This window comes from Nipponia nippon, unplaced genomic scaffold (assembly GCF_047370975.1).
Source record: "Nipponia nippon isolate SJK-2023a ecotype South Korea unplaced genomic scaffold, ASM4737097v1 scaffold_1, whole genome shotgun sequence".
Taxonomy (NCBI): Eukaryota; Metazoa; Chordata; class Aves; order Pelecaniformes; family Threskiornithidae; genus Nipponia; species Nipponia nippon.
Genome location: NW_028262290.1, coordinates 103,267,657 through 103,280,199, shown reverse-complemented (window position 1 = coordinate 103,280,199; position 12,543 = coordinate 103,267,657). Strand labels below are relative to the sequence as shown.

The window sequence follows — 12,543 nt, the reverse complement described above, 5'->3', positions numbered from 1 at the left end:
CAGTCACTCAGATTTATGAAAGCTGATGAGATGATACAAAGACCCTTGTGTCTACAGTAATTCAGGTAGGTATTTTTCTCCCTATATAATGAAAAAAATTCCTAATTTTCTCCAAGAACAAGGATTTATTTTCAGAATTCAGAGTATCTGTGTGTGCAGAGAAACAAGCTGCCTATCTGCAGAGAAAGAGACAAGTATATACAAAGAATAAAAGAAATTTAAATTATTTACTGCAATAGGCTGGCAAGAATGCTGTAAATACAATCTAAAACGGTATTCACTGGCTGTTCATTCCATACACCGAGCTATGATGTGGTCAGTTTGCAGGGGTGTCGTGGTTTAACCCCAGCCAGCAACTAAGCACCACACAGCCGCTCGCTCACTCCTCCTCGATGGAATGGGGGAAGAGAATCGAAAAGTAAAAGTGAGAAAACTTGCGGGCTGAGATAAAGACAGTTTAACAAGGAAAGTAAGAGCTGCACATGCAAGCAAAGCAAAACAAGGAATTCAGTCACTACTTCCCATCTGTAGGCAGGTGTTCAGCCATCTCCAGGAAAGCAGGGCTCTATCACGTGTAGCGGCTACTTGAGAAGACAAGTGCCATCACTCCAAACATCCCCCCCTTCCTCCTTCTTCCCCCAGCTTTATATGCTGAGCATGACACCATATGGTATGGGATATCCCTTTGGTCAGCTGTCCCAGCCGTGTCCCCTCCCAGCTTCTTGTGCACCCCCAGCCTCCTCGCTGGTGGGGTGGGGTGAGAAGCAGAAGAGGCCTTGACTCTGTGTAAGCACTGCTCAGCAGTAACTAAAACATCCTTGTATTATCAACATTGTTCTCATACTAAATCCAAAACACAGCCCTATACCAGATACTAGGAAGAAAGTTAACTCTGCCCCAGCCGAAATCAGGACAAGGGAGAAAACCCATCCCTCCAAGACCTAGGGTATACTCTGTTTCACACTGACTTCTTCCCTTTTTATTTCCTCTGATAAATTCTTCCTCAGTCTTCAAAACTAAAAAGCTAACAGTATTTACCCCCACTGCTGCTGCAGATTAAGTATATGCCATTTACTACAGCTCAGCTAATGCAAAGTAAACACAAAAGTGAACTTGCTTGTCTGAGTCCTAAGTTTGCTGTTGTTTGTGGGGTCATCCAGAAATACCGACCTGACACGTACATTTTAAAAATCGCATAAAAGAACATACTTTTGTTTCCCCCTTTCACCAGCAACTGGACAAACAATGCTTCAGATGTTTGCCAAGGGAGCCAGAGATGCAATATTTGTATGGCTTACTGGCTGTAATAGACTTGTAGAATTTGCTTTCTAACCACACAAGAATCAGTATGAAAATCATGTTGACAGCTGAATTATCACAAATCCAGCTGTGACAGGACACAGTTTATATCCTTAAAATCTCTGATTATACTTCAGAGTTTCCCTCATGAAATTAGGACGATGCAGCATAACTTCTCCCATCTAACCAGAGGTGAAAAAAATATAGTCTTCAGTTGAAAAAACAAAACCAAAAGCCATCACAAAACCAAAACCACAAGCAATCCATGAGAATCTTACAAAAAAGGGTTGTTGGAGAATATAGCTTTTTCACTCTAAATCACCTTGTTTCATTGCTGTTGTTACAGAAATAATTACTAATAATTACTAAGTGATGATGAAAGATGACAATAGCCTTGCTCATTAGGCAGAAAAGATTGCCAAGTTACCTCTTTTCGAACTAATACAATTCTTTTCTTACTAAAAGCAACTTCTGCATACTGTCAATAAAGGTTTTTCACCCCAGCAATTCAGCTGTAGTGTAGTTCTTGTGATTTCTTGTTTGAATTAGCAGGCAATATTTGAATATATTTTAAGTACCAAGTGCAACACTAACGTTACATGAGTATTTTGAGAGACAGTCTAGGTCTTGACAAAAACTCTGAAAAATATGAACCACCCTGAAATGTATTTATTTTTCTAAGGAGCACTGAAAATGATTTCAAATGTGTTAATAAACTCAGTTCAAGTACTGTAAAAGCACATTAATGTAATCAAAACCCAAGGTTAAAATAGTGTTTCATATCAAGATCTGCATTAGCGGACGATTCACTAAGAACATGCAGGTAGGGGATAATTTGTTATACACATCCTTGTGTTCTACTTTTACATGTATCTTTATAAACATACAACCCCCCCTCAAACTGTACATTCCAAAAACAAGGAAAAAAGAAAGCCTCAGCTGCTTCTGATTATCACAGGCTGTGTACCTTAACATGATGTTATTCAACATTTTTTTTCCTCTAGAGAAACGCATATGTCAGGGGGTGGGGTTCATTTACATTTGTCCTATCAATTTTACCGCATCACACAACAGCTCTATCCAACGTGTGACTACATTCAGAAGCCATCTAGTGTAAGTTAGACAAAGTAACTTTGAAATGAAGCATTTTAAGCTTTGAAATTGGAAAAACATGAAAGTTATATTGACAGCTCTTAAGTCTCCAATGAAGTATGACAAACTTGTGTAATTCTTTGCTGATAAGAGTATTGCTATTCCTGCAATTTTAAAAGAGCTGTTCAGCAACTGCAGTAAAACTACAGTCCCAAACTGATGTATCTAGCGATTTTAACACTTCCCATTCACTATTTCAACTCTCACACCATCACAAATCAGAATCCCAGCTAATCTTGATGAAACTAATCTCAGCCTCTTCTGGTTTTTAGGTTGTTTTTACTACTTAAATGCATATCTACATCAGGACAATTAACACAAACTTGCTACTTCACTGCAGGTCCATTGGTACAGTTTTTATTCTGATGCTACTTGACTAGGTCAGTACTGCAGCCCCTTCTTGCTACAGTTGGCCTTACCAACTTTTTAATAAAAGCTACCTGTGCTTTTTGTCACTAGCACCATACATTGAGATAACTGGAAAGTGAGGTAAGTTTACACTAGCCTAGCAAATATACAGCCTTATTGTTATGTAGGCTAATATATAAAAAAATAGCTGATTAGTATATCACAATATACTGATAAATTGGCTGGTTTTAATCCATAGATTTTTAACTCTACTCATATTTAAAGGGATAAAAATTAAGGAACTGCAACATTCTCTTTTTAGTAACTAAACGCTGGAGGTTTTTTTTGTTTGGTTTTTTGTTGTTTTTTGGTGTGTGGGTTGTGGGGGTTTTTTGGTTTTTTTTGTTTGTTTGGTTGGTTTTTTTTAAATCACTGCCTCCTCAACAGGTAGAAATGATTCCTGGTCAGAAATATCTCATTCCATTTCTTAAGTCACACACACTTCGAGAAAAGTATACACATCTATACTACAGCCAGTGAAAATATACTCCATTCTTTTGTAATACAAGGTGATGAAACAAAGATGCTTCTAATGTACTGAAAGCTGACATGAACAGCAGTCAAGAAAAAAAATAATTCAATAGGTGGCAGATGTGTATTTCTTTGCTTATGACATCTAAAGATGTCCTAAAACTACCTAGAAGTTTTAGATGATCTAAAACATGCAGTTTTACCTTTTGATTTCATGATTTTGATTATCAGATATTTAGATTCCATGCAACTTCAAAAGGCCAACGAGGGAACCAAGGGTCAGGGTGCACATGAAAAATTTGTACTAGAAGCTAGTGGTGGCCTGTTAGCTCCTCTGTGGCAGCTACCCAGTGGTACATTCCTATCCACTATAGCTACGCAAAAACAGGTAGCTTTGTGAAATACATATCAAAAGGTAGGCTAAGCTCTCTACATCTCCCATGACAAAGATATACAGGCTATGCACAAAGCGGTGACAGGGTATCATCAGATTTAAGATAAGTCGTTTGAATTCCATACAAAGTGAAACTGAACCATGAGAGGTGAGATCTGAGAAACTAAGAAAGCATTGCTATAACTTTATAGCAAGATCACTATAAACTTTTCTCTGACACAAATGTTAAAGTTTCTGTTCAACATCTTTAATAATCAAAGACTCGGTATCACCAACTCTTAACCAAGAAGTGAGACATGACACATTACATCAGAGGTTATTTAGCAGGTCCTCCTTTTAACAATTAAAAGCCACACTTAATCAAAAAGCAACAAAAAAGCCTTTAAAAAAAGGCTTTTAAGTTGTTTTAGGAAGAATCTTCCCTTTAATTTCAATTCTAATCTCAGTTACATTAAAACCTGTCAGTTATACAAAAAAACAGCTCAAGGCACGAATGAACTGTAACAGGAAAAAAGCTGATGGGAAACTTGAGTCTCATTTACCTACCTGTCCTTGCTGCAATGAGATGCGTTGCTTTGTCAGGATCATCAGCACTCAGTACTAGATTCTTCACAATTTTAGCTCCAAGTGCTGTGGCATGATAGTGTTCCCGTGTTTTCTCAATGGGGAAGTTTGTTGGGTAGAGTCCGCTAAATATTATGGTTACATCTGCCAACACTTTACTTTTCAGTTCTGGTACTATTTTTCTGATGTCTGGAATTTCTTCAATCTCTTTTTTCAGGTATTTATCATACTTTGTGTAATAATCAGTGTGAACCCGCACAAGGATCTCTTCGAGGTATATTAAATGGTCGTCGTCGTCTGTATCATCCTCCTCCTCTTCCTCCTCCATACTTTGGTCTAAGGACTCACCCATTGTAATTCCAGACTGTTCACTATTCTGAGACTCTGTTTCAGCTTCTTTCTTGTCTGCACACCCATTTCCTAAATCACAAAGGCTTTCCTGTTCACTTTCTTCTTGTGCTTCAAGATCAGTTTTGTCATGAATATTTTCACTAGGTAGAGATTGTGTGTCCCCAGAATGGTTCACCAGACCATCCTTTTTCTCACTCGCATCAGTGCAACTCCCTTTCTGCAAATTTTCATCCTGCAGAGGTTGTTTGGATTTCTTCCAGCTTCTCTTTTCCTCGTTCTCACTATCTGATACAGAAGTGGATGACTTTCTGGTATCCAATCCACCGTCACTTTCACTGTCACTAGACAGTTCAAAGTCCAAGTCATTTGTTGTCTTGTCTTGGGTTTGCTGCTTCTCTATCACTGTTCTATCAACTTGTTCTGAAAAAATCTGAGGTTCTTTTGTATTTGTCAAATCATTAGTGACCTCACTGTCCATTTTGTGATCAGTGCTATCATTTAAGGAGTCCTGGGCATTAACTTTATCACAAGAGTTCATATCCCAGTCAGATGTTTCACTGCTTACAGAAGCGCTTCCATTTGCAGTGCAAGTGTCCTTTGTAGCTTTCTTGAGACCATTGCTTTGTTCTGCTACACATGTAACATTCTTTATTTCTTCAGCATCTTTTGCCGATGTCACTGCTGAATCCAGTGCCTCTGGCTTTGTAGAGTGGTTCACTAAGACACAGGAAAGAAAGAAATAAAACATCTACATATTTTCTCAGTTTTTTTTTTTTTTAAAGCTTCATCAAAATGTAATTTTCTTTTTCCTTAAACACACAGTTTACATATGCAATTAGACTTCACTATGTTTAGAAATGACATCTAGGCTTTTCAAGTTGTTAGGATACTTCAGGTATCAACAATTACTAGAAAGAACTGGCAGACCTAACAAACTTTACTTTTGTAAAGAACCTGTGTAAACAGCTCTTCTTTTTTTTAAATCATACAGGTCATAAGTAATTATTTGTTAACTATGTAAACATTAAAGGATTTATCTTGTAGCATGAATTTTACGATTACATCTCAGGGCAATGAAACTACTGCAGAGAAGAAAAAAAAGATAGGAAGGAATTCATTTCAGAAGGTCCCAATCCAGAACTACAACTACAAGAACTTCCTTTATAAACTTCCATGGCTTTCATATATTTCCTATTTTTCGTAACCAAAATAACTATTTTAATAGTTGAAAGGATATACATGTTTTAGCAATACAAAGATGCTGTTCGAGGTTCATTTGAGACTCTGCTGGAATGCAAGTAAAGGGTAATAGACTCAAAGGCAGAAAGATAGTTTTAGGATGTGTCTTCAGATGTCTGCAGAGAAAGTGCAGACATCCAGAAATTTGCACAGACTTTCATCAGGAAGGCTGGATGAAGTCACCCTATTTTGTCTTTTGTGTGCATGTCCCTGCCCTGCAAGTAACAATACCAGTCAAGCGTAGAGGTTCCGCGTCATAGTGGCCTGATTCAGTCTGAGTACATTATTATTGTTTCCATATTGGATATCTCTAGTTCAACAAGGGAAAAGGAGCGATGTCACATATATTAAACTAAAAAAAAAACCCCTTGGCTGAACTGGAAAAAACGGATAATTCTTTCTTAGCCATTGCCTTTCAAATACATTTTGCCCCCAAATTAATACTAACATAGTGATGTATACCTTTTAAATCCACTATTTATATTAAACTGCTGAGCCTGCTGAACATAAGGTTCTCGTGTCAAATGCCAGAACACCACATTCAGTAGACACTAAAAATCCCACACTAATTTTATTAGCCTGATTTAGGCGGGGAGGTAAGCAGAGACCAAAACATTCGTTTTCAGCAGTATGTCAAGACCAGAGTTTATTAACTATTGCTCCAAAGCGGGGCAGGGAAGGGGACTGAAAAGGAGAAAGAAGAGGAAGTTGGCTCCCTGACCACCTACAGAGAAGAAAAAACTGCCTTGTTTTACATGGAGGGGGGGAAGAAAGAAACTGTCCTCCTCTGCATGTTCTTGAACAATTTGGTGTATTGCTACATCAGCTCTCCAGCCATTAACAGCCAAAATGCTATTACCAGTACTCCACTTTTGCTGCGATCACCCACCAAAAGGGAAGCTATCAACAAGAACAGTCTAGTTTTACTAAGCTACTTGCATTTGTGCTGCAGGAGCACTCTGTCAACTACAACAGTCTAAGACTGCTCATCTGAGCGCAACAATACTAGTAAGACCACCACAATGACTTACACCAATCATGTCTGAGATGTAGAAAAAGCTGTAAAAGCAGTTTATATAATTACCTTTCTTCTTCATTTGAATTTCCCTTGATCCAGGAGGTGCATTAATGTCTCCTATCCCCTGAAAGTATACATATTTCTTCACAGTTATCAAATTGGGTGCAAACTTCCAAACATCCTCTCTGTCGTCAATGATGCAAACCATGGAATCCCCACATGGGAAGAGATCTCTAAGAGACAAAACAGTTGATAAAATGAATCCAGTTTTAGAAATTAATACTATCAGTGAAGGTAGTTTCTGTTGACGTTCTGGTTTATTAAGACATGCTCATATATGAACTTACAAAAAAAAATCAGCAATATTAAAATTACAGAATTCAAAATACAATATTCGAACTAATTAAAGTTAATAAAAAAAGAAAACAGCTGTTTTTAAATCTCTATCCCAAAGGCTAAAAGCAGGAACCAACAAGCCTTTGCAAGAACAAAAGATTACAACATTTCAGTCTAGTTTTCACAGTTTAGGTCAACGAACAGCCCAAAGCCAACTCTCACATGGACAATACGCTATCTATATATAACCAGGAAAAAGACAAGAACAGTTTTTAAAGAGTAGACTCATTCAATCTAAGACAAAGGAAGCAAAAAGTACTAATACTTATATCACCTAGGTGGAGGAGGTAGAGTACTTAAGATATACACATACATATGAAAACAGAGCAAGAGAAGAAAAAAGCTTCTCGTTTGCTATGGTCAGATAGGGAGGGGGCAATCATTTTTAATCTAGCTTTATGAAATACTAAACATATCTGTCTTTTAGAAAAAAATCTTGCCTTTATACTCCGGAAAAGATTGGAACCTGAATTTAGACCAGAATATGAACTCAAGGATCTAGATGACCTAATTTCAAAGAAACACTGAAGAAGAGAAGCTGCTAGATGTATAGCACATTTGAAAGCCAGAATACTAGATATTCAAATATGAATTAACCTCAAACTGAGAATTTGGTTTAACTAAAAAAACCCATGACATACAAGTCATTACACAAGATCAGAAGCCATGAAGTGGAAATATGGTTAAGTTATTACAAGAATAAAGTATAACTGAAAACATGATGCCATTGCTGCACATTCTTACTGTTCTAGTACCACAGAACGCATTAGGTAGATGAAACGCTGCAATACCTAGCATCTTAGTTTTATTGAGATGGTGTTGATATTTAAGAGGCAGATAAGGAAGGACTATAAACATGTTAAGTATGGAGGGAGTAATTTTTATTATATTTAGCATATTCTGTCTCTTTGTTGTCCTGTTCTGTTTAATGCATAAGACCCATATACATACCTAAGATTCCCAGTTTTAGAAAATGGATCGATACATTCATCCCTTGACAATATCCGATGGGAAAAAAGCTTCTTTTCAGGGTCCAAAAATCCTTTTGAAAGAAGAAATTAAAAAGTTAATGTTCAAGATATTTGTTCCTTGTTTATGTTCTATATAATTGAGCTATTGTAATCTGTGCAACAACAGTTTAACTAACAGACAGTTTTAAGGTAAGAGATACTATATATAGGAAAGGGTAAGCACAGTGGATCAAGTATTTGTAACTAATGCAGTGGAACTGACTTTTAAAAATCCCATCTCATTTTCTGTCAACATAGCAACAAAACTGAAATTAAAATAACTAAATTTGTGACAGCCAAATAAATTAGGCTGAAAGAGATACAGCAGGTGATAGATACACATGATTTTTGCAACTTACATTTATCTCTCTATAGGTGGTTCTTTAAAGCTAAGTGCTCTCCTTAGCTCATTATGCCTAGGGACTGCAGAGAAGTCTCACAAGAGTCGGCAATGTGCTGCAATACTTAAGCACAATGGGCAAGTTAAGGGACAGTTTCAGCCGGAGCTCTTGCATTTGTAGGTTTTAAGTTGTACCTCTAATAAATACTTTAATGCATTTTCATATAACGAATATATCCTGGGATACCTCGAAAGATTTAGGCCCAGTTGCAGTAACTTTTCTGACTGCGCTCTTTAAAAAAAAAAAAAAAAAAAAAGACAAGCCAAAAACAAAACAGGAGAAGCTGTGCTAGCTGATCTTAAAGCAAGATAAAATGCCATTGTTTAGGAAAATGGTGACTTGGGTGTACAAACACACATGCACATGCTTCTGAACCTAGCCTCCAATAACGAAGTTCATCTTCATGAGCAGATCACAGCCACATCATTGATTAGAAAGAAACTGGCATTTTACATGCTAATCTGCATTTTCATTTTACTGAATTTTCACTGAGGTTAGCATCAACTTATTATTCTTATGACTAATACAAGGCAGTCAATACTTATCTAGGAACAATTTTTTAAAGTTTTACTTAATTTTATTTTAAATGGTGGCCATCTTATAGCCAGAACCAGAGTTCAAAATGACTACAGTCTCTAAGGACCAACTTTAATTTTCTTTGAAGGAGCTTTGAGATTCGCACAGAACACATGTTCCACTCCTTCTAGAAGTCCAGCTCCCAGGAGTACGTTAAGTTGGGTCTTCAAAAACAGAGGGTATAAATTAAAAAAAAAAAAAAAAAGAAAAAAAATCAGTCATCACTTCTGAAAAGTTGATCCTGTCTGTATTTAATATTAATGTGTAATTGGAATAACTTAAAACCCATAAAAGCAAGAAAATTCCGAGTTAAGGACAGAGGTTCAACCTTAACTCACCCGACTATGCTTAAGAATTGCTGCAAACTCGTAGAATCATCCCCTGTAGTGAGACCCTTGCAGTACCTAGGCATAATGAATTGAGAGAATTAGCTACAAAGATTTATTGCCGTACACACAGATTATTTTGACAAACTACATAAGCTGTCATACAAGTTGCTGCTCTCCCCAGTCAAATTCTCTTCTACTAATTATCTGAATACACAGGGACTCCCTACACTAAATTGGACAGGAGTGTACTGATCAAATAGCAAAATCACAATGAGGCACTCAGTTGTGGTGTTGTCTAGCTAAAACCGTAAGAAAAGGGAATTTGAACTAAGAAAGCCGAAATGCAGAAACCCTGGCTGCCAGGGATTAGAGACGATTATGCAGTGTTCTGGAGCTTTTCAATAACGCTTTGGTAAACACTTATTAATTTCAATACTTTTTTCCCCCTTGGTAATTCACTAAAAATACACTGAGGATACAGCTCACCAGAGATGCACCTGCAAAGATAAAAGCCCATCTTAAGAGAGTCAGGTCTTTCAAAGCTCAGCTACTTGAATAGCAATACAGAAAACAGCACCGGTCTTTTAAAGTTCTTTACACACTTTGAACTGTTTGGTTTCTTTTGGATGTTGCCTCACCAATTGAATCAATATAACAGACATAATCCTGCTGTTTTTCACATTTCAGGGAAATGACAGATAACATTTCGTTCCTCACACATCATTTGTTTTCTTCAACAGTATGTTAATATCATCTTTAAATCTTTGAAAAGGCTATATTGGCTTTTCACTAACCTATTTAGCGATTCTACTCCATGCAAGAGCAAACAAGACATCCAGTGGCTAGATCCCATACTGTTAGTTAAAACATTAACTTTTAATTGGCTTATGATTGCAAATAGAACATCAATCTGAAGAAATAAAAACTTTACATTAAAAATAAGTAGATGTAAATATGCCCTCCAAGATAAAACTAAGTAAAGGTTAAGATTTAACTTCTTTACTAAAAAAAAGAAAATCATTATTATACTGCTGTCAGTAACAAAAAACTGGGAAACCCTCATTATGAAAAACTCTACCACCTTCAAAATAAAAATCTTTTCACAACCTACATATTGAAAGATTTAGAATTTTATGATAGTACACTGTTTGGATATTAACCTTTAATAATGAAGCTGCAAGTTTCAAATGGATGATACCTTCCAAAGTATTGGTGGCTTTTTCTTTAAGAAAAACTCAATACAGACCACCAAAAAAAGCATCTGTTTAGATGATGTCACTTTTCTGTTGGGCCATTTTGTTGCAAGTTTCTATGACTTCAGAGAAATGAAAAGGTCTATGTATAAATGCACCAAGTACATAGAAACAGTCAAAGTGTTCCCGAGGTGCACTCTTAACTTTGTTTCATTTATTCCTATCCATTTCTCACCACCATATCCTGAAAAATTATTATGGTCACAGTTTGCTGCCTTAGTGTTGATAAGGAATTTTTTTCTTAACAGAATATTTTTATTGTAGAAGTATCAGTTTGCACAAATCATTCCAGCAGAAGGACAAATGTTGATGAATTTCTCATTTTGTAAGCATGTTTAAAAAACAACAAAAAAAATCAAAGCCTTTTGTAGAAGTCAAAATGATTGAAGGCAGACTTGCTGTTTCAAATCAAAACTGAGCTTCCATTTTTCTCATAAATTAGACAACGTGCTAAGTACGCCTCTAAGTAGTTTCTTGAGCAAACTGAAGACGCCATCATTATCCTTGGACTGCCATATTATGAGTGACTATTCAGTAGACTTATCTAACAGAGACTATTCCCCCCAGTTGTTTGTTTTCCAGTATCTCAGACTGGGTCTTTACACATACAGTCCTATCAAGCTTTGTTACCTGATCTTATATAGACTCTCTTAGGGAAGCAAACTTGCAAAGTTAAGTTAAAAAACCATCACAAGATGCAATGTTCAAAAGTAACTAATATTGGGGAAGTCTCAAATCTTAGAGACAGACCGAGTTAAATAGCAATTCCTAGTAGAAGAGATATAATAGTAGGATCCAACATGAATTTGAAGAATTCCTTTTGAAAATAAATCTAAGATTGAATTTCTGAAGAATCAGGTCACCTCCAGTTCTACACTTCAGGTCCTACTTTAGAACCTGCAAAGAGCACTGTTGACCCAATCTTTCAGTAGCATTGGAGACCTTCAGACACTGGTGATTACATATACACACATATTCTGTCAATTATTTATGGAAATACATACTGTAATACACTTGCTGTAATAAACCATACATATGAATGCCCTCAACTTAGTCCTGCTTTCTAAATTCTATAAATCTTAAGAGTGATTTCACATTGCATTATTGTTGCTTAGTGGCCTCTGAACTCAAAATTCACAGTGGCATTGACTTTTTTAACCAGCATTTAAGCTGACTTCAGTATTAAATGTGCTAAACTTCTCTTAGGCACAGTAGGAAAAGAAAGTAAGTAACAATTGGTCAAAATAATTATGTAGAAGAGAAAAAACTCATCTTCATAAACGTGCTACAAGATAACACTTTGTAAATCTGTCAAACTAAGAAAGGGTTTTAGGAGAAATGACTTCAGCAGACATAAATGGCGTTTACAAGTATTGGCTAATCCCACTTAACAGCTGATAGGAGTCAGTTGGGATGAGAGAAAAGGACTGACAAGATGTCATCTGTTTGCAAAATGAGGAAAAAGCCTTCCAGGACACGGAAGGACCAGCTCAGAGTTCAGATTTCACAAAGAAATATAGAATGTATACAGAGGACCTAAGAAAGCAACCTTTTTCTTATGAAAAAGATTCCCAGCATTTTATTACAAGTCCTTCCTTTATGTAACGTAGGGATAATGGTAGAATGTCAAACTGACAGCTCTCTGAGAAATCATTTAACCAATACTGCCATCAAGTGTTCTC

The 12,543-nt window shown here is 36.5% G+C and overlaps 1 protein-coding gene across 18 annotated transcripts in view; it reads right to left on the bottom strand.

Moving 5' to 3' along the window:
• Positions 1-12,543, bottom strand: part of CTDP1 (CTD phosphatase 1) — a 120,002-nt gene that overhangs the window by 81,890 nt on the left and 25,569 nt on the right. For all 18 annotated transcript variants that reach the window (XR_015706426.1, XR_015706420.1, XR_015706421.1 and 15 more), the window contains exons 6-8: positions 8,244-8,334; positions 6,963-7,129; positions 4,271-5,356 (exon numbers count right to left, since the gene is read on the bottom strand). Coding sequence is in view for 15 of the 18 variants with exons in the window: in XM_087765282.1 (XP_087621408.1) it covers positions 4,271-5,356; positions 6,963-7,129; positions 8,244-8,334 (1,344 nt within the window). In the remaining 3 variants the exon portion in view is untranslated. The remainder of the gene's footprint in view (positions 1-4,270; positions 5,357-6,962; positions 7,130-8,243; positions 8,335-12,543) is intronic.